Source organism: Cylas formicarius, unplaced genomic scaffold (assembly GCF_029955315.1).
Source record: "Cylas formicarius isolate icCylForm1 unplaced genomic scaffold, icCylForm1.1 PGA_scaffold_5__7_contigs__length_24384050, whole genome shotgun sequence".
NCBI classification, from domain to species: domain Eukaryota; kingdom Metazoa; phylum Arthropoda; class Insecta; order Coleoptera; family Brentidae; genus Cylas; species Cylas formicarius.
Window position 1 is genome coordinate 8,277,794 of NW_026844341.1, and position 20,895 is coordinate 8,298,688.

Consider the following 20,895-nt stretch of genomic DNA (forward strand, 5'->3'; position numbering starts at 1 on the left):
TTAAAAATAGTTACATACCGTCTTTGATTCATAAGATTATAACTAAAAAACAGTTTCAATTAATTCTCAACTTTGTTTATCCCATATTAAATACCGAACTCAAAATTTATAAAACATTTTTAAATATCTATCCAATTTTTTTCTTAAGATTGCTTTTAAACCTGAAAAATTGGAAAATTTTAAAAAACAATGAAACTAAAAAAAAAAACAAAAATCCAGAGTCTACAAGTTGAAATGGGAATCATGTCCTAGAATATATTTCGGACACACAGGCGGAACATAGAAGAGGGCACAAAAATAAAATTCATTTAAATAGAGAAATGCAAATGTGTGACGAAATTTTGATATTTTAGATCAAGAAACAAAAAGCAAAAAGTTAATTTGTTGGAAGCCATGGAGATTAATAAAATAAGATATTCGAATCTATTACTTAATTACACCGGTAATTAAGAATCTATTACTATCTGATTATATATATAAATTTCGGAATATTGTCATATTTTCTATTATGTCAAAAAGAAGTGACCCGAAACCTTCAAACTCAATAAAGGGGAGTATTTGTCGAGTGTTTGTCGATTTGGTAAAAAGGCCTAAGAACAGTCAGTCAAAGAAAGAGAATGATCAAGGATTGGTCATGAATGAGTGACCGAGTGAGCGCCATTCAGAATAACGAAAATCTGAACTTTTAGATCTTATTTATTTTGATAAATGGATGGAAAGTCCGATTTGAATTTTGAAAAACAAGAATTTATATACTAAGACGGAAGGCTTCATGCCAACTTTACGAAAGAGAAGTCGTGATTGACCTAGAAAGAGACAGAAAGTCCGATTTGAATTTTGAAAAACAAGAATTTATATACTAAAACGGAAGGCTTCATGCCAACTTTACGAAAGAGAAGTCGTGATTGACCTAGAAAGAGACAGAGCGGATGATAATAATCATAATATTAATAATAAGATTTAATATACCTCAGAAAAGTTCCAACAAGAGATGGATAGTCCTTTTTCAAGGTAGAACAAACTTTGGAGACCTCCAGATTTCCAGAAAATACACTGCTGCTTAATGACAAGTCAGAAATATGGCCCAGAGGTGGTTTTGGGTGAACCTGGGATGAAATCGTGGATCCAAATCACATCTCAGCAGGTTCCGTTTGATCCCGAGCTGCTATATTAACGCAAAATAAAGAGAATATTAAAAACGCAAAAGACAGAAAAAAATATCAAAAACGCAACATTAAGAGGAAAATATTAAAAACGCAAAATAAAGAGGAACATATGAAAAACGTAAAAGGCAGAGAAAATTATTAAAAAACGCAAAAATTTAATAGCTATAACCAGCAAGCATAAAGTTTATTTGATATTTACCTGAAGACGACCGCAGATGACAGATCGAAACGTTTGGCGATTCGGTGACCGGTGTTAGGGGAATGAGGGGGGGGGGTGTAAGCGGCAATAAAATATAAGCACTACGTTATATTATATTGTATTACTTAAAAATTTTTACATAGTATTTTTATAGTTTAACGATATTTTTGCAATAATCTATAGAAAGTCTACAACGAATCAACGAAATATAACTTTTAAAAAATCACTGGTACACGTTATAGCGTTCCCTCAATATGACACTCGTAATGATATAGTAGTATGGCATTCTTACTTTATATATTAACATATTACAAAAAAAAACGGTTTAAATTTACGGAAGGGGATAATTTACAAAAGTTCGGGGTTTACTTTTTATTAAAGCTAATACAAATACTTTTTTTTATTAACGAGTAACTGTTGTAGCGTTTTTGGGTGATTCTTAAAAACCTATCGATATCGTAAATAAGCTTCCGAAAAATTCTATCATACCCGCTTTACAATTTCCGTCTGTTTTCTTTCCTGCGTCAGAGGGCAGGAAAGCCATTAGTAGTACTAAGAATTAATTTCTCAACCAGAATCAAAGTGCGCAACGAAGAATAGACTGCAAAACTTGTGGACGAAACCTCAACATGTTTTATTATATTCGTTTAAAAGTAGGGACTGTCATTCACGATAAATAACGTTGTTACGTTATTTATCGCAATTTCGAAAAATCCTGCGACAAAAAAACACTTTAAAAATATTTTCAATTAGATATGGTGCTTATTACGATCCAACTACGATGTTCATGCCATTTTTAATGCGACGTTGCCACCTAGTCGGGGAAAAATAGAAAATATTAAAGAAAACATGATTCCTTACCAATAATTAATAATTTTCTCTGTCTTTTGCGCTTTTAATAACTTCCTCTGCCTTATATTAATAATAAAACAATAAAAACGAATATTAAGGGAAACTTGAATCCATAGGCGTAGGGAAACGTTGATAAAAGCGATAGAGGGGCGACAACTAAGTCAAATACATGACCAATTTAAATATTTGAGACAACTTAGTTGAAACTTGGTCAAATTGGTAAGAAAATAATTACTTAGGCGCCTCGTTAATAAAACATGTGACTATGTGAAGATCCGTTTTTGATAGCATAGATGGCGCGGATGGAGAGTGACAGAAGTATTGTCTAATTTTTCCCGATAATTTGACGACGTCGCAATATAGAGGGTTTATTTTAACAATAAATATATTTTGTATATGGCCAAGCAATTGCGCAACACCCCGTCTGAATGAAAACGTTTTAAAAATAAGCGTCGAAATTGCCCTAAACATGGGCGAAATTGCGTCATCCTGTATCTAGCGAAACATCTATAAAATATAGAAATAAATTGATTTTAATTAATACTTAAATTTTAATTAATTAACATTAAAAGATAATTTAATTAATTATATACATATTAATTAATTAATATATAAATATAAATTAATATTAAAAAACCTTTTAATACGATTAATAAATGAAAGAATAAATTAATAATAATGAAATTAATATAAAAAAATATTTTAATTATTTTAAAAACATTAATTAATTTGAAAAATAACTTCCCTTTTGGAATTGGCAATAAAGATTTTAAGGACACATTTACCATCTGATTTGTAATTGATTAGTTTTGCGAGATACAGGGCGTCAAAATTGAGAGAAAAATCGTTTTTTTTAATTACTCAAGAACCTTGCAGTAGATTTTGCAAAAACTTAGCGTCCTCGTTCTAGTCACGTCCCAGTTCCCATTGGTTCTTTAGTTTAAGTAAATTTTAACTCTATTAGTACAGGTCCTCGGAGGAATTTCAATTCTTTTTTCAACGAAATTAGGCACACAAAAAGTAAAAAGACAGAAAATTAGGGACACCACTGGAATGAATAATTTCATTCTAATTGCACAACATAAAGACCCTATGGCGCCCACTTTAGTCACAAATCAGCGAAAAGGTAATAATAAAAAATAAAAAACAAAAAACGATTTTTTTTTCTAAAATTAGACCGATTTTAATTAAATAATATTTAATAAAGACTACATTTATACGGAGTTTGTCTATATTCAGTACAAAGGTTTTAAGGACATATTAATTAGGTATTTTTTCAAATACAACTTCGTTTTCAAGATACAGGATGTCAAAATTTATTTAAAAAAAAATAGCTTTTCTTATAAAACACTCAAAAACTATTTAATTAAATTAGGAAAAACTTGGCACGCTCATTTGTCGTCGTAAATGTCTTTATTTTGCGTCAGTTAATCGAAATGAAATTACCCATTCCAGCGGCGTCCCTATTTGTTCTTTAAAAGAATTTCAATTCTGTAAGCACAAAAAAGTAAAAGGACAAAAAAAACTTTCATCGCTTGATGTAAAAGAAATGAAATATCCAAACGTCTATGGCGTACCATGATTTTACCTGTAAGAATCAATTAGATAACCTTCGAAGACGCCAATGTAATGAGTTAATTCATTTGAATTACACGGAAGGAAGACCTTCGTGACGACAAACAAAAATTAAATTAATAGGAAACCATTTTTTTCCCACAACAATTGACCCAACCGACATAACCTCAAATGAAACATCCCTGCTGGCATGCCGAGGATTTCGTTTGACATGCGCGATTGAATTTATCACCAGTGGCGCGCATTCGACAGATTTTTCTAGTTAAAATCGACATGGAACACGTTCAAAAATCTCATAATTTACAATAATGAAAAGGTCTATATATATGTATATAGTAGCGATACGCCATAATTTTACATTTATTCTAGATATTGCCTTTTATATCTTTAAAACGTCAACGCTTCTTAATAAAAATTATCTAACTTTCGCAATCTTCAAATCACTCGTGCCTTAATATGTTAAATGCTTGATAAAAAAAACGCCATTTTGTTTTTTTCTTCGAAAGACGTATGTGTATACCTTTAGCGCCGCGACAACGATTTGGCCGGCCATTAGACGTCGTCGGTCGGTCGAAAAGCGAATCCGCGCAGCCAAACGCTGGCCTAGTCGCTTAGTCAGGACTTCCACTCCTTAAACTTCCTTATCGAGGCCTTTTTTAACCTCGCGACCGTCGTGAGGATGTCGTCGTCGGACAAAGTTTCCCCTTCTGAATGGACCTCGCGTTGGGGATCCTGTTTTTTCGATGGGAGGCAAGCCGAACCCGCGACCTCCTTTTCCGAGTGGACTTTCCCGCGTGCCATTTGGCGGTTTCTGGACCCGTGCTTCGACGTCGTCGGATCGCTCAGAGCCACCTACGGAGGACGCATGCACTAACCAAAAATTATACTTTGAGTTACGTCGCTCGATGGCAGACCAGAAGGGGTCATCCACAATTTAAAATAATGTTTTACGGAATATTTAAGACAATATCCTTCTAACTTGTCAAAATATAATAAGAGAGAAAATAATAAACTACAAAATGACTGCACAGGCAGGAGGTGAAAGGTTGTATTGAGGCAAACTTTGGTCAGCTTCGGTTGGCAGGAAGACCAAAAAATAACTAAAGCGATAATAATAATAAAAATAACACCACAGTCGTAGGGTCAGGAAAGGTTATTGCTTATAGTGAAAATGTGCATGGTGGTATTGGGTGCTAGTTTTGGTTAGTACATGAACAGGTACAGAATAGAGTGCAAACCCACAAACATCAACAACCGACGCAGGACGAGTCCAGAAGATTTGTAAATCCTAGTAGACTAATAGACCAAAGAGAAATGAAAGACAATCCTTACCATGAACCATAAAAGATCATAAACACTAGCCCCAACTACATAGAGAACTTATAAAAGTTACATATAGATACAAAAATAAAGGAAACATGACGAATGCATTCATTGTTCCTTTATCTGCTGTTAGTTCGGCCATAGAACAAAATGATTATCAGGAAAACACATTACAAACTACGAAAAGTGATATTTTACAATTTGTGAAAATGTTGACGTAATAGTTATGGCCAAAATGATCTTTCTTATAAGAGACTTGTCCAATATAATGAAAATTATAATCACAAAATATTAAAGAGCATAGTAACCTCTCGAGCATTAAAAATGAAATTATATACAAAATCACATAAAAAATATATAAAACGAGAAAATTTGACAAAGTATATTTAAAAATACATTTACGTATTTTGTAATAAATAATATCATAAAAAAATAATGCATATATCTTTAATGTTTGGTGTCCATTGGTAAAAAAATTAACCAAAACTAACCAAAAACTAGCCAAGTGCTCAATAAAGTGATTAATATTGTTATTATTATATTTAAAATAGTTTCATCCAAAATAACCTCCTTGTTGAGCAAAATAATGATAATATAATCGATGCATATTTAATTAAGTAAAAAATCATTTAAAAAACATAAAATTACACTATATAATAAAATAAACATAAAATTGTATATATCATATATTCTTTAATAATGAATATATGTCATATGTAATTGAAGATTGCAAATATCTGTAACGTAAATAATATAAAATAAATAATAAATAAATACTAGATTTAATATGTTTTATTCAAAATAACGTCTTTTAGAAGGGACGAGCAAAATAATGAGAACATAATCAATAAATATTAAAGGCCACAGTAACTGCGCTTTAATAATATATGTGCAAATTATGTAAAAGAACTTTATAAAAAAAACATAAAATATAGTAAAACAAATTATAAAATCTTTTATAAGGGACTTGAGCAGTATAATGAATTATGAAATAAATGTGGAAAGTATATAAAAAATCGTATACAAATTATATAACAAATATAAAAATGTATACCTTATACTTTAATCTGTTGTTTTGCTTTGCTGTTATTGTCCTCAAAAGAACTACCACAACTAACCAAACCAACCAAAAGTGCAAAATAAACCTATTATTTTTATTATAAATATTACCACATAAACATATTTTGAACTCGAACTTTTCAATTGGCCGGTGTGAACAGACTTTAGACGTACCGTATTTACCTGAACGGGCATTTTTATGCTGTTCGTGGCAACGTTGCGCGCGACGCTGAGGCTCCGACTGATGCGGTCCAACGTTGCCAAACGTAGGCTTGCCGTGATTTTGTTTTTCCGCAAAGATGTCGGCGTGATGTTCGCTCTCTCCTGCAAAATGAATCTTCCGATAGTCTGCCAATGGGACTGCGCGCTGTACACGTTCTCGTAATCGGCGAGCGCGCGCTGCTGGATGTTGTGATTGGTACCCCCCCACTCCAACTCTTCGACGATGACGAAATTCATCGGATCTTCGAGCCTGCGCGCCTTGAGCAGCGCCTGAGCGAGAACATCTTGTGCGCAGGCGTTCAAAGGGACCTGCGGGTACACAGGGTCGCTTAAATGCGGTAACTCCAAGGCCAGGGCAAAGATTGGACTGTTTCGTAGTTAAAGTCTGTTCATAAATATTAGAAAGTGACTTACTGATACGAATTAAAGAAAGACTCGGGCAAGCTGTAATATGTAATGTAATAATGTAATATGGCCGAACAGGTCCGTACTTTGCTTAGAATTTAATTATATGGGGTTTTGTTAGGAAAGATACTAAACAATATTTATTTATGTATGTATGTATTTGTGTTTAAATCTAAAATTAAATTACAATTTTTTTTATTACCTACTTAAATTACTTAAAATTATTCACATAATATATCAGTATCACTATCGCTAACATCGCCTGTTCTAATTATTATTTGTTCTATATTATTTGCAATATGGATATGATTGTTCTGCTTTTTCTATATGTTTAATAGAATTTGCCCAACTTTGAGGAGGGATGTTAAAAACTTCGGTGGAATTAAATATACAATGGTAAGGTGGAAGCCTTAAAACTGTATGCCCTAGATTTTTTGCATAATTATCACAGGCGTATTCCTTTTGTAGGTTCAAGCTTTGTAGAACCTCAATTAATTGATTTTTGGTATAATCTTCGTAAAAATAAATGTCGTTATTATACATATAGTTTTGGATTGTTGTTATTTTGTCACATGACAAAGGAGTTTTAATCAACTGTGATAACTTGCATTGGCCATTACAATGACGCTATTAAGAGGAATGTTTGGAACTAGTTTGTTTTTAAACCAACTTTCAAATAAATCAGCGGTGGTGCTAATCCCGAGAAGAATCTTTAATATTTTTCGCAGACAAAGAAAGTTCATTTAGAATCCAACCATCTTTTGAGCCAGCATGCAAAATAGTTATTCTTTTACCTCTTTTTGATAGCCTGTTTGTTTTACACTTATCAGTTGAGTCAACCCAACCCTTTTCCGGGGTATCATAAGTGTCGAAGCAGTTTTCATCCAAGTAAATAATTGGCCTTTGTTGTTCTCTGTAAATCCTAATTTTTTCTAGATATTCCAGTCGCCATTTCCGAATTCTAAAAGATTCCATTAAAACTTATCTTTTGTCAATTCTTTTAAATCTAAAACCTATGTGTTGAATACACTTCCATAAGGTAGTTCTGCCACATTTAACACCGGTTTCATCTTTTTTAAGCCTCCTAATTAAGATATCTAATATGGGCACGGTTTGTTCCTCGTATAACTGATAAATTTTACGCTGTCTTATATCTTGATCACTTTCATCTACACTCGAGAAAATGTCAGTATCGCTTATTTTTTTCCTCGTTGAAATGGGATTATTCACAATTTTCCATACAAGTAATGTTGGAATTTTCGTCAATGTGGCCGTTTCTTCTAAAGATGCTTGCTTGCTGGCACCACGTTCAATGAGAGTCAAATAAACATTGTTTATAACTTCCTTAGTCTCAATAGAATAGTGTTTTCTACATTTGGGCGGGAGCATCTCCAGAGATACACTAGACTCGCACATATTTTGCATAATTCGCACACGATTCAACACACGCTGTATTACACACGAAATAAGAATGATTACTAATAAACTTAAACTAAGCAGTATACTAAACCAAAGAATATTAAACACAGGTAGGTATGAAATTATTTTCTATTACGGGCCACAATTTTACCTGAACTTAAATTCCGAAACTTTAGGTAATAATCTTGTTGCCTTGTATGTTAATGACCACCCTTGGATAATCCCATTCAAAAGCAATTGGTCACTTTATTATATCTATGAACAGACCATACCGATTCTTTAAAAATCACGCTCCTTAGACCTTGAGGTGAGGTGCGAAGCCCTGAGAACGATTCTAACATTGCAATTCCTTGGAAAACCGGAAGCTGGGGATAGAGGAACAATTGCTATTTATCTCAGGCGGTAATCGAGACTTGTACTCTATGAAGACGGACCAAGTTAAGGATCGAGGGTCCAAAACAGACACAGGGACAGGGTATATATGGCTGCCCTGCCTGTGCCTCTGAGGATCTACTGCAGAGGGTACTAGGACAAACAACGTCAGTCCCGCTTTTGTCCCTGTGCCGAAAACATTGACAACACTGACAGAATGTCATTCTGTCAATCTCAGTAATTGTTAGAGTTTAGTCTCTAACATGTCATTTAAGAGGGCACCTAGGGTGATTGAGCGACCATAGCCATGTTTGAGGAGGAGAGGAGCTAAATGAGGGGCAAACAATATATAAGCAGGTACAGAGTAAAATACGAGCCAGTTTCAGTCAAGCTCTGATGAAGCCAATTGGCGAAACGTCAGCAATTTCGACTAAGCAAAAACCGACGTAGGAGAAATCCAGATGTTTTGTAAAAAGTATTACAGTAGCCTGTGGAAGTTTCTTTGAAAAATTAAGACCTAAGGTTTTTTGCTGGGTAACTATAACCATAACGAAAATTATGATAATGTTTTAGATTAGAATTGTATAAGTTTCACTGTCTATTTTAATGTCGAGTGTTTTCTTTTTGTATCAATGTTGTCAGATACCGAAAAGGTTATTTTGTTAAAAATGTGTAAAATAGAAGGCTTTTATTAATCTATCTATATATCTATCTATACCTCCACATACCTCCTCTATACCTCCATATATCTATCTATATACCTCTATAAACCTGTCATCTACTCCTCCATCTATCTCAACATACCTCTCCTATACCTCCATATATCTCTCCTATGTGACTGCAAAAGTGTTTAATATTCTTGGAATGAGAATGTTGGTTTTTCTTCCTTTGAAGCAAGTTTTAAGCGTTCTTTTGCTGGATAACCATAACTACAACTATGATAATATTTTGTGTAAAAATTGTTTTGTATTTTAGTGTCGAGTGATCCCATTTTGTAAAGATTGTTTTGTAAATATTTTGTAAAATTGCATGTTCGATTTTTCTGTATCTATTAATACCTCCACATACCTCAATATATCTCTCCTATAGCTCTATAATAATAATAATAATAAAAGTGTTTAATATTCTTGTGTATATAAAAGTAATGAGAATATTGGTTAGTCTTCCTTTTAAGCAAGATCTAAGCGTTCTTCTGCTGGATAACTATAACGATAGCTATAATTATGACAACGTTTTATGTAAAAATGAGTGATCCCAGTTTCTAAAACTTGTTTTGTTAAAACTTTGTAAAATGGCATGTACGATTTTTATCTATCTATCTACCTATTTATACCTCTACATACCTCAATATATCTCTCCTATCCTTGTACCTATATCTCTACTACACCGCCATATACCTCTCCTAAAGCTCCATATACCTCTCCTATAACTCCGTTCATCCTTCCTCTATGACTGCAAACATTTTTAACATCCTTGTGTATATAAAAAGAATGAGAATATTGGTGTGTCTTTTTTTAAAGCTTTCGCTTTCTTTGTATAAGTTTCTCTATCTATTTTAGTGTTAAGGGCTCCTTTTTTGTAACTGTCTTGCCATGTGCCGTAAAGATTGTTTTGTTAAAAAATTCTAAAATAGCACTTCAGTTTTTATCTATCTATATCTATATATCCTTTTTAGAAAACTTCTGGATTCATTCTGCGTCGGTTTTTGCTTAATCGAAGTTGCTGACGTTTTGTCAATCATCCTGTTGGTTTCTTCAGAGCTTGACTAAAACTGTGAAAGTTTCTTTGAAACATATATCTATATATACCTGCATATAGCTCTTCTATACCCCAAAATATCTCCCTCACACCTCTTTCATACATATTATGTATATAGACTAGTTCAAATGTACAGCATTATGGATCGAAAGATCTTGGCCTTAGAACAAGGACGTACCATAGAAATTTTTTTAGGGCTAATACAGTCGGAATTACCTTGAGAATCGCGTAGGGGATTTCGGGCGAAACGTTGTATATGCACACTAAAAAGGTATCGTTCTCCTCCCACGCGTTACTGGGAGCTCCGTCGGACTTTCTGGCTTCCCTCTCCCTATTGGCGACGCTCCTGATCGACGATAACCTGAAATATTGTCAGTCGACATTTTAGATAATATACGATAAAGTTTGCGGAATATACGCCGCTCGCCATAGAAATTGCAACACCCAGTGTATGCGTAGTTATATTTCTAATGTTTTGACGGGTTGATTGTCCTGCGTGAATGATAATATTTTTGCTCCAGTGTGTTTACAAATAAATAATTTTTACTTTAGCGGCGTGTGTTGACATTAAAAACAAAACAGATACACTGCGATTAAAAAACTAATATTAAAAATTGCAATGAAAACATCCAGTTTTTAGAATTTTTATAGTGTTTAGCACTTAAAAAAGGTTTAATATTTGACACAGATGTAGATTTTGAAATATTTTGCAATAATTTTTCTGTTGAAAAAATTACTAAATTAAAAAAATCAATAGAGCGCTACAGAAACGTCACCATTTTGATTTGCCATGGGCTTGGAAAACAATGGCTGACAGTTTCGTGGCACCTAATTTAGTCGCTTTTTTATTGCTATTATTATTTTAATACGATACTAAATGAAGAAAAAAAAAGAATATAATTTATTATTTGAAAAAAAAATTGGTTTTTTATAATTTAATAACTAAAAATTATAAATAACACTTTTATAATCTTTTTTCAGCAAATGTCTAAATATTTCTTAATAATGATTTTTAAATTATGCAATGAAATTGTGTGATGCTTATACTTTTTACAATAGAAAAAAGTTTTATCGTTAATACAACTTTTCCATTTCGAAAAATTGACTTTTTCGGGATTTTAAGGGACTTTCTGAAGGATGTTTAATTTAATTATTAATTTAATCAAATGGTAAAAGGCTCAATGAACGTGACGTTAGTAGAAACGCTCAACACGCGTATATAAGATAATGGAATGCAAGTCCGAAGATGGGCGAAATGGGCAAAGTAATCAAATTAAAACGCCCGTATTATAAAAGTACAAGAAACGCAGTTAAAATTATACGTGCACATGGTTAAACGATTGGAGGAACAAATTCAGAAATGTACGACCGGTAATTGTTTCGTTTGTTGATACGTAACATTAAATTTTTCATGGACAGTTTCAAAATTCCATTTATCGTCGAAAAATATTAATATTTTTTCATATAAACACTTTGTTTTTGTTGTTTGTTTTGTTGGGTTCGTTTTTTTAATAAGCAATGGAAAACCTCCTCGCTGATTTTCACAAACTTTTATTTACCGCCCTAAGGGTGTTTAATTTATGCTATTAAAATAAAATATGGTGGCGACCCAGCCAATGCTAAAATTTTTATATTTTTATTTTTTTACTAAAACTAAAGAACAAACTGGAGTGTGCAATTTTATTGTGATTAACACAAAATAAAAACCCTTATGATGACAAATGGGCTTGCCAAGTTTTTTCAAAGTTTTTTCAACATTTTGAGTAAAATCAGACGGGAAATGTGCCATTAAAATCATGAAAAAAAAAAACGTATAAATTTGGTGTCGAAAAATTATAATGATTTTAAAATTTTATTAAATAATTATTTATTTTTCACTAATTTTTATCATGAAAATATTTTGTAAATATCAATTATTTAATATTTATGTGTTAATTAATTAATTAATACATTAAATGATTTATTAGAATATTTCATGGAAGTTTTACAATATACGTAAAAATCAAGACACGACACTGATATTTTGAGATTTTTTTTTAAAGATGGATCAATCAAAAATAAATCTAGGTCTGCCTTCAAGACAAAAATTGAATACTGATGACCTGTACGTTTATGAATTTGGTTAGTTTTGGTTTTCGCGTTTCAATTAAATTTAATTGGGAATCGTAATTTTTAGTCTAATTAGGTAAATCTTTGAGGAATTAGTCAGAATGTTTAACTTAAGTCATAATTTCAAGAAAATAATTCAGAATTTCTCAGAATCAAGTCAGAATTTTTCAAAAAACTAGTCAGAATTTCTAAAAAAATAGGTTAGAAGCCTTTCTAACCTGAAAGCTGATAAATTTAATCTAAAAGCGTAGTATTTATTATAATTAGTAAAACTTTTAAGAAATAAGTCATAATTTCTGGAATCTATGTCTAGAAAAAAAATGGGTCAGTATTCTCCCTTCGAAAGTCAGTGAATTAAATCCAAAAGTGTAGTTTTTACCTTAATTAAGCAAATTTTTTTAGAAATTAGTCAGAATTTCGGAAAAATAAGTCAGAATTTCAAAAAAATAATCAATAAGTAAGAATTTATTTCCTGTCGAAAGCGTTCGTTTTAATTAGACAAAATTTTTCACGAATAAGTCGGACTAAGTAAGAATTTCTGAAAAATAATTGAGAATTTCTGAGAACCTAGTCAGAATTTCTGACTTAAGTAAGAATTTCTAAAAGCGTAGGTTTTAGTTTTTTTAGTTTTAGATAAAATTTTCGAGGAATGTCAGATTTTTAAACTTGAATTGATGAGAACTAAGTAAGAATTTTTGAAAAATAAGTCAGAATTTGTAAGAAACGTTTTTAAATTTCTTCTCCGGTCGAAAGGAACCTAACAGCTAGTAAATTTAATCCGGAAGCGTACTCACCACGCCCTGCTACTCGGATCGTCGCCCATTCGCTTCAAGATGAACCTCCCCTCTCCTTTCCACTGCGACTGCGCTTGTAGGGGGCGTTCGTGAAGGTCGAGGATGCGCTGCGTCGCCGGCAAACTGTGGTCTTTCTTCTCCCACCCCCTTGCTACCTCTTCGACCAGGATGTAATCGTTGACCTTCTCGACTGGCTTGCCGGCCTTTTGCAGGCAAAGCAGTATCACGTCCTGCGTTGTCGATTCTTGCGTAATTTTCAGGATCGTGGACGGTTCGTCGGGCAACACACCGTACACCATCAGAAAGAACATCTTCCGTTTCACGCATATCGGAGTGCCTGAAAATTGCGGTCCTGCTATTTTTTCGATTTCATGAAAAAATCTTTTGAAAGAATTGCTTTTTTTTCAAACAATGCAGCTGTTTATCGGGAGTTTCACATACATTTACAATCAATATTGCAAAAGTTTAAAAAATTTTCTTGAATAGCACGATAGCTTGTGATAAACCAAGACGTGAAAGAGATCAGATTGTTGAAAATTGACCAAAGAATTTTTTTTTTATATAAAACACGAAAATCTCTTTTGTGTGGCGAAATATAAACAATTAGACATTGTAAATTCAATCCTTCCGGTATATAGAATTAAAAGAAATATTTATTAAATGGTTTTGCGGGTTTTGGCATCTATCTGATGATAATCGCTTCGATGAAGAGGGTAAACTTGGTCATTGGTCATTTTTTTAGTGGTTTTTGTTAATTTTCTTTTAGTATCTTCCTTCTTTATTCTATTTCATATTGTAATAATTATTTTTTTTTATTTTTTTAATAAAGAAAATTTATTATTATTATTATTATTAAAAATTACCTTTTTTTTGTTATTTCTATTTCTATTATTTTTGATTAAATTTTTTCTAATCCCGACTTACCGACGTAACCGCTGTCGACCTCCTTAAAGTCGGTCTCGATCGGAGCCGGTTCCTCCCTGGTTTCGTTCTCCAAACTCTCCTCCTCGATCCTGGAGTAAACGAACAGAGTGGACATGTTCAGGTAGCGATTCTGCGGATTTTTGAGTCTGAGGTGCCGGTAGCCTGGCCGGAGGCATTTCAACGGGACGATTCTTTGGCCGAGCAGGTGGTTATTGGTTGAGTCAAACACCGCGAGCCTCAAGAACGCCAAGTCTTGGAACATTATCCTGAAGTGGAACGTCTCGTTCCAGATCGGATTCAGTGCGTTCTTTTGTACCTGAAAACGATGTATTGTAATGTTTAAATCTAAACCTAAAATGAAGATGGTAAGATGTGGGTGTATCTATGGTTGCTGAAGATCAGCTGTTTGCAAAAGGTAAGGAACGGTGACATACTCCTTGGGTTGAATAAGGAATTGGAAATAAGACACCAACAGTCACACTCCATCGATCAGTATACTTTATCAACCAGCAGTCGCACTCGATTGGCCAACAGTCCAACAATTCCACTTCGTCCACGAGCATACATAATCCATCGACCAACAGTCACCCCAGTCCATCTACCAGCATGGACCTGCAGTCACTTCATCGACCAGCAGTCAGACTCTATCGTCCAGCAGTCCTGCAGTCAGTCCCATTCCATAGATCAACAGTCACACGCCATCGACCATCAGTCGCACTCTGTCGACCAACAGTCACACTCCATTGACTAGCAGCCGCAATCCAGCGATCAGCAGTCACGCTCGGTTTTCACACAGGCCTATATTTAAACTGGTTGTTTTAAGAACTTATCAATATTCTTCTGATAACAGTGGGAGATGCGTGCCAACTGAAACGTTGAGATATAATATAAAATAAAGGCAATGGAGATGCAAGCAATTTTTTTAAACTTTTATTGGAGACCGATATTTCTTTTTGCATATACCAGAACAACAAGGAAAGTCACAATCTCTATAACGTTCTCGATAAGCGCCAGTTATAGTTCAGAGATGCCGGAAAAGGTATTTGTTCTGTCGGGGGTTCGTGCGACAGTTAAATGAATACGTTAGTTCAGAAACTAAGGATTTATTCTGTAACGACTTCAAATTATTACAATGCCGGTTATCGTGCGTTGCCTGAGGACAGAGCGCTCGCGCATCGATACGTATTGAGTGCTAAGGATAGACTAAATCCTAGGGGTTTCTACGGCAGGAACGTTAACATGCTATGTTGCCATGTCTAACAGAACAATATTCACATGGATAAACATATATTTTGGATGGTACGCGAAATCAATGCAACAAATTTTGGAGTTCCGGCATTTAATTTTATTTGATTATACGGTTCGTAGTAGCTTAACTTACCAAGTCACTTTAACGTTCAACATATTTCATTCAATATATTATCATGCTGAGCATATAACAGTTGGCGTTCCACTCACCACTTTGGTTTTCTGTTTGTTGCAATCGACTTGGATGCCGATGATCTCGACCTCCACGTACGTGCTCAAGTTGACGTTCCTCTCGGACACGTACTGCCCCGAGACGACGCTGATGACGAACTGCGACGAATGGATGCCGTCAAACTGCTTGTCCCACGGGTTGAACCTCCGGTACATCACGTGAGTCTTGTCCCACATCACCCTCGGCTTGTTGACGTAGCCGCATCTGCCGTTGGTCTCGAACAGGGCGTTGTTGAGCTGCATGGCAGTGTCGTCCGTCTGATAATTCAGTGCTGACATCTGGATACCTGAGAAAAACACGCCCGCCTTTCGATAAAGCTAGGAAATGCAAGAAACAAACGAAAGCGCGTTTCCTGTGTATCCTTAACTTTTATTACAAATTGCTTCGCTGCATTGAAATATTACCAAGGAAGCATTGGAATCTACGAAAGTGGGATTTTAAAAAAATGAGCAAAGAATTAAACAAGATTGCCTGGATTGTCCTGGAAGAACGCATTGTTTTACTACAGTGCTCCTGCGGACCACTATGCATGCACAATGTATAAAGTGACTTTCACGTCTCGCTGAACTTCAAAGTCACGGCAAACGTTGGTAAATACAATTTTTTTTTTAAGTAATAGCAATTTCAAATGGTATTTTTTCATATAATCCGTCCACCCTATTTAAATTTTTGAAAAATATAATAGCTTTATTTTTCCGTCAAATCCCAGAGGAGTCTAACGGCACTTTCAGGATAGAAGAATTTATGATTCACAATGTTTCGCATATACATCCTGCAGCACTATCACGAACGAATTAATATTTTACAAGCGTATAATAGATGAAAAGCCTAAATAGTTGAGTTAAGAAGTAAAATTTAATTTCAACCAATCGCTTTCTAGCCGTATATCTTTCACCCTGTACGAACTCGGTAACTGTAAAAATTGTACCTTTTGACGCAGTCTAAAAAGATTTTAAAACCAAACTGCGCTGTTAGTCAGAAAAATAGCAATTTTAAGTTGTTTGTCTTTAACTGTTCCACTCTGTAAATTTTTGACTAAACAATATTTGTTCGATCGGACATAGCGTTTTCGAGAAAAAAATATATTTTTTTTGTTACTCAAAAAAAAAACATTTTTTTTCCAAAAAACACTTCTAAACTTCCGATCTCGCCAAGCTTCAATAGGGGGATGGAACTGTAAATTCATTCCAAATTTCAATATCAATATCTCAAAATTTCGGGCATTTACTTTGTTTCATAGAGACTTTCCGAGCAACGACCACCAATAGCCGGCTTCAAGAACTCCCCGAAGCTCTGTTACAGAGAACAAAGATCAAGGAACGGAGAACAGAGAACATAACGTACCGTTACCGAGTTTACTGATGAGCGTAAATACGATGGCGACTTCACCGGAAAATTTGGAGAAAAATTGTATCGTATTGTCGGTAATGGCCCTTTTAAAAAACAACTTTCTAACCATTTAAAGATCGGGAAACAGCTTTCTCGTCTTTCTTCTTGACAAACATCAGCGATTCGGTAAGTATGCCATTCGAGACAATACAAATATTTCATATGTGGAGAATTAATTGGTTATCCATAACATTTCTCTCAGCGTCAGATTATAAAATGAAAATGAAAATAAATATAGCTAGAGGAAAAAGCTATTTTTAATTTCTAAAAACATCTTTAAAAAAAAAACCAAATTCCTAGACACTTAAGAAAAAAATTATCAAGATCATGGGACGAGAAGCGAAGAACCTGGGAAAAGATTGTTCAAATCTCTGCACCGAAATTTTGTTTCACATTTTACAATAAATAAGTCCTTTAGGTGTTTATAATTTTTTATTTTCTATTAAGACTGGAGGTCAGAAGTTCAGTTCAATTTAGAGAACATGAAGTGGAAAATAAATGGTATAAGTATTATATTTTGAAGATAAACATCATATGATGTAATTATTCCTAATTTATTGGAATATTATTGAGATATGGGATATTGACTTACCGAACGACCAAAATATGACGGGGTTGAAGTTGCTCGAGTCGATCCTCATGGGAGCCGGATAAGTCCTCATCAGCTGGGTCTGAGTGTGAGCGACCAAAGCTAGGGCTTGTTTGCGGCACAGCTTCTTCGCCGTGTTTTCGTTAATGGAGGAGCACTGGTAGCACGGAAGATTGACGTTTGGCCTTTGTTTCATCTAAAATGAAACTAGATAGGAGCCGAGTGCAAAAATAACACTCCGAATGCTAGATTTCTGTTGGGTAAGTTAACTTAGGTGTTTGGTTACTTGGAGATTTGTAATTTGGGTGGTGCCGCCATCTGCAAATTGGTTAGGAACGCATGCCACCAGAGAATTTGGACGGAGGATCCTGAAGTTGGGCAGTTCGCCTACTCACGGTAATAAAATATATTTTTTTCTAGACCATACTTTAAGATACCTAATTATGTGCGGGGGAAGTGTTACTTTATAACATCACTTTATAAGAAATCTGATTATGAAGTTTGTACTCTATTTATTATTATTATTATTATTATTATTATCAAGATACTTAGTGAATCGAACATAATCAATGCACAGGTATTGGTATTCACGAATAAACGTTCAGTTAAAAGTATTTTTTTTGTTTATTTATTTCATTTATTTCATTTAAAACTATTTAACATGAAAAAGGTGAAAAAAAAATTAAGAAGGGTCTTCAAGAATCAAGTTGAATGGCATAGTTTTTTTTTAATTTATTTTACATTTTCACATTTCTTTTAGAAAAAAATTAACGCCTGTCTGGATTATGAAGTTCGTACTGTATTAATTATTACTATTATCAAGAGACGAGGTAGATCTAATCTGAATGCATATTTAAAAAAATCACAGTTTCATAGCTGATCGTAAGCTTATTTTTTAAATAAGGAAAACCCATTTTAAAGGAAGTATTCACGAATCTAGGTAAAATTAAATCTATTTTTACTTGATTCTATTGTTTTTATTTCTTTTAGCAGAAAAAAGTGCTTCCGTCCATTTCAAAAACATAAGTTTGAACTAACGCATGTTGGGATTATGAAGGTAGTACTGTATTAATTATTATTGTTATCAGAAGAATAGGTGAATCTAATGTAAATGCGTATTTAAAAAAATGCACAATTCCATAGTTGAACGCAAGCTTAATTTATTCATAAACAATTATTTTAAAGAAGGTATTTATGAATTGAAGTTAAATTAGGTCGTTTTTTCTACTTCATTCTATTGTTTATTTTTTTTTTAGAGGAAAAACTTGCGTTTGCGGATTTCAAAGGTGGAAATTCGGATTAAAGGATATTCGGATTATCAAGATAGTGCTGTATTTATTATTATTATTATCAATATATATTTTTAATAGGAGAACGACATTTTAAAGACGGTATTCACGAATATATATAAAATTAAATCGTTTTTTACTTCATTCTATAGTTTTTTTATTTCTTTTATTGGAAAAACGCGTTTTTGCACAACGTAAGCTTAATTTTTTAATAAGAAAAAGACATTTTAAAGATGGTATTAACGAATCTACGTAAAATTACATCGTGTTTTACTAGAATCTATTCACGAATTAAATTAAATTAAATCGTTTTTTACTTGATTCTATTTTTTTTATTTCTTTTAGAACAAAAACGTGCTTCTTTCTATTTAAAAAACGTAAGCTTGGGCTACCGTATGATCGGATTATTACTGTTATCAAGGATATACCTCTATTTATTGTTTTCATTATTGCATAGTTGAAAACAAAATTAAATTTTTATTAAGAAAAATACATTTTAAACGCAGTATTCAGGAATCTACGTAAAATTTAATTGTTTTTTTTTTAATTTTTTTTCACATTTCTTCTAGAAAAAAAAACATGATTCGGTCCGTTTCAGCAGCGAAAATTAGGATTTTCGTATTGCAATAAAAATATCGCCGCGTACTTGCCTCCGATTCATAAACGCTATCCGATTCGCTCCCGATTCCCGAACTGGATATGTTCGACGCCGAACTACTTCCTGTCGTTACGATCGAACTCCCGGATATCGACACGCAGGTCCTAGGTCTCTGTTTGACGGAACTGCTGGGGGAGATGGTGTTCAATCCGCGAAATTTGATGGCCTGCGGGTATAAAAATTGTCAACGGATGACGACCTCGAAAGAAACCCCGATCGTACTTGCACGTAAACCACCAGGTCCGAGAGCTCCTTCGAAATTTGGCTGCCTTTTTTCCGGAGCTTGTCGTCGGGAACGCCCCTCTTAGTCGAACTGGTTTTGGATACGGCGTGAGACACCCCGTAGGGCCTGGGCGATTCGTTGGGCGCCAAAACTGAGTGCATCGTTTTGTCTGCAATATCCGTTTCGATTCGATTCGACATAGAAAAAAAGTATTTCGAAGTCGTCAGGAGTATAGCGGAGCGGGTTTTAGGCCACTTTGGCGGGAAACATGGAACATAGCTCGTAGTAAAACTTTTTATTTTCTGGCGTGCAAAGGACACTTTCTATAGGGTGACCAAAAATGAGAGTGCAATTTATAAATTAAATACTTTTTTCTACTCCCGTCTGTAAAATGCCTAATTGCTCACCGATCTAGCGTGCAGGAAGTGTCCCTTTACCACGCAAGTTTTACCGCACGAATTTGGGAGCAATCGGCTGTTTTATCAGATATTTCCCACGCTTTCAATTTTGACGTTTGTCAATTCTGACGGTCATGTCAGTGAATGTATTCTGTTGTTTTGCGAAAATGTACCTAAAAACTAACGGTCGTAGAAAAAGTATAGTATGCAACACGTTCGGGAAACTTTTTAAGTCACTCGTTTCAATGCCGTTTACCGCACTTGTTGCATAATATACTATTTTACTCACAATGGATTCTGGATGATGGACATAACTATACAACAATGTTATGAACAAAAAGTCAAATTGTTGCTTCCCATTTAGAGAATTTTGCAATTTTTTGTTATTATATTAATTGTAATGTCAATTTTTAACTAAACTTCCACAGTAGTAATACTATTTACAAATCTTCTGGGTTCTTTCTGCGCCAGTTGTTTCTAAATCAATCTTATTGACATTTTGCCAATTATTATTCAGAGCTTAATAATTATTGTGGATATACTTACTTTAGTTTTGGTACTTAGTTAACTTCTTTGTCTTTCAAGTACGTTATCTCAGAAACTACTGGCCATCGAAACTTACGCCAGAAAATGTTATCACTTTCATTTTGGATTTTTCAATATGCCCACCAGGAGGCGAAACCGCCATATTT

The 20,895-nt window shown here is 33.9% G+C and overlaps 1 protein-coding gene across 5 annotated transcripts in view; it reads right to left on the reverse strand.

The window, feature by feature from the left end:
* Positions 1–1,475: 1,475 nt before the first annotated feature.
* The window catches only part of LOC132701747 (1-phosphatidylinositol 4,5-bisphosphate phosphodiesterase epsilon-1-like), a 313,515-nt gene continuing 294,095 nt past the window's right edge, over positions 1,476–20,895 (reverse strand). For 4 of the 5 annotated variants that reach the window (XM_060669908.1, XM_060669912.1, XM_060669910.1 and 1 more), the window contains 9 exons: positions 19,805–19,974; positions 19,575–19,748; positions 17,639–17,831; positions 15,636–15,943; positions 14,178–14,493; positions 13,254–13,590; positions 10,567–10,711; positions 6,349–6,705; positions 1,476–4,644 (listed from right to left, as the gene is read on the reverse strand). In XM_060669908.1, coding sequence (XP_060525891.1) covers positions 4,408–4,644; positions 6,349–6,705; positions 10,567–10,711; positions 13,254–13,590; positions 14,178–14,493; positions 15,636–15,943; positions 17,639–17,831; positions 19,575–19,748; positions 19,805–19,974 — 2,237 coding nt within the window. In that variant the 3' untranslated portion in view covers positions 1,476–4,407. The remainder of the gene's footprint in view (positions 4,645–6,348; positions 6,706–10,566; positions 10,712–13,253; positions 13,591–14,177; positions 14,494–15,635; positions 15,944–17,638; positions 17,832–19,574; positions 19,749–19,804; positions 19,975–20,895) is intronic. The other variant, XM_060669913.1, reaches the window with a different exon arrangement.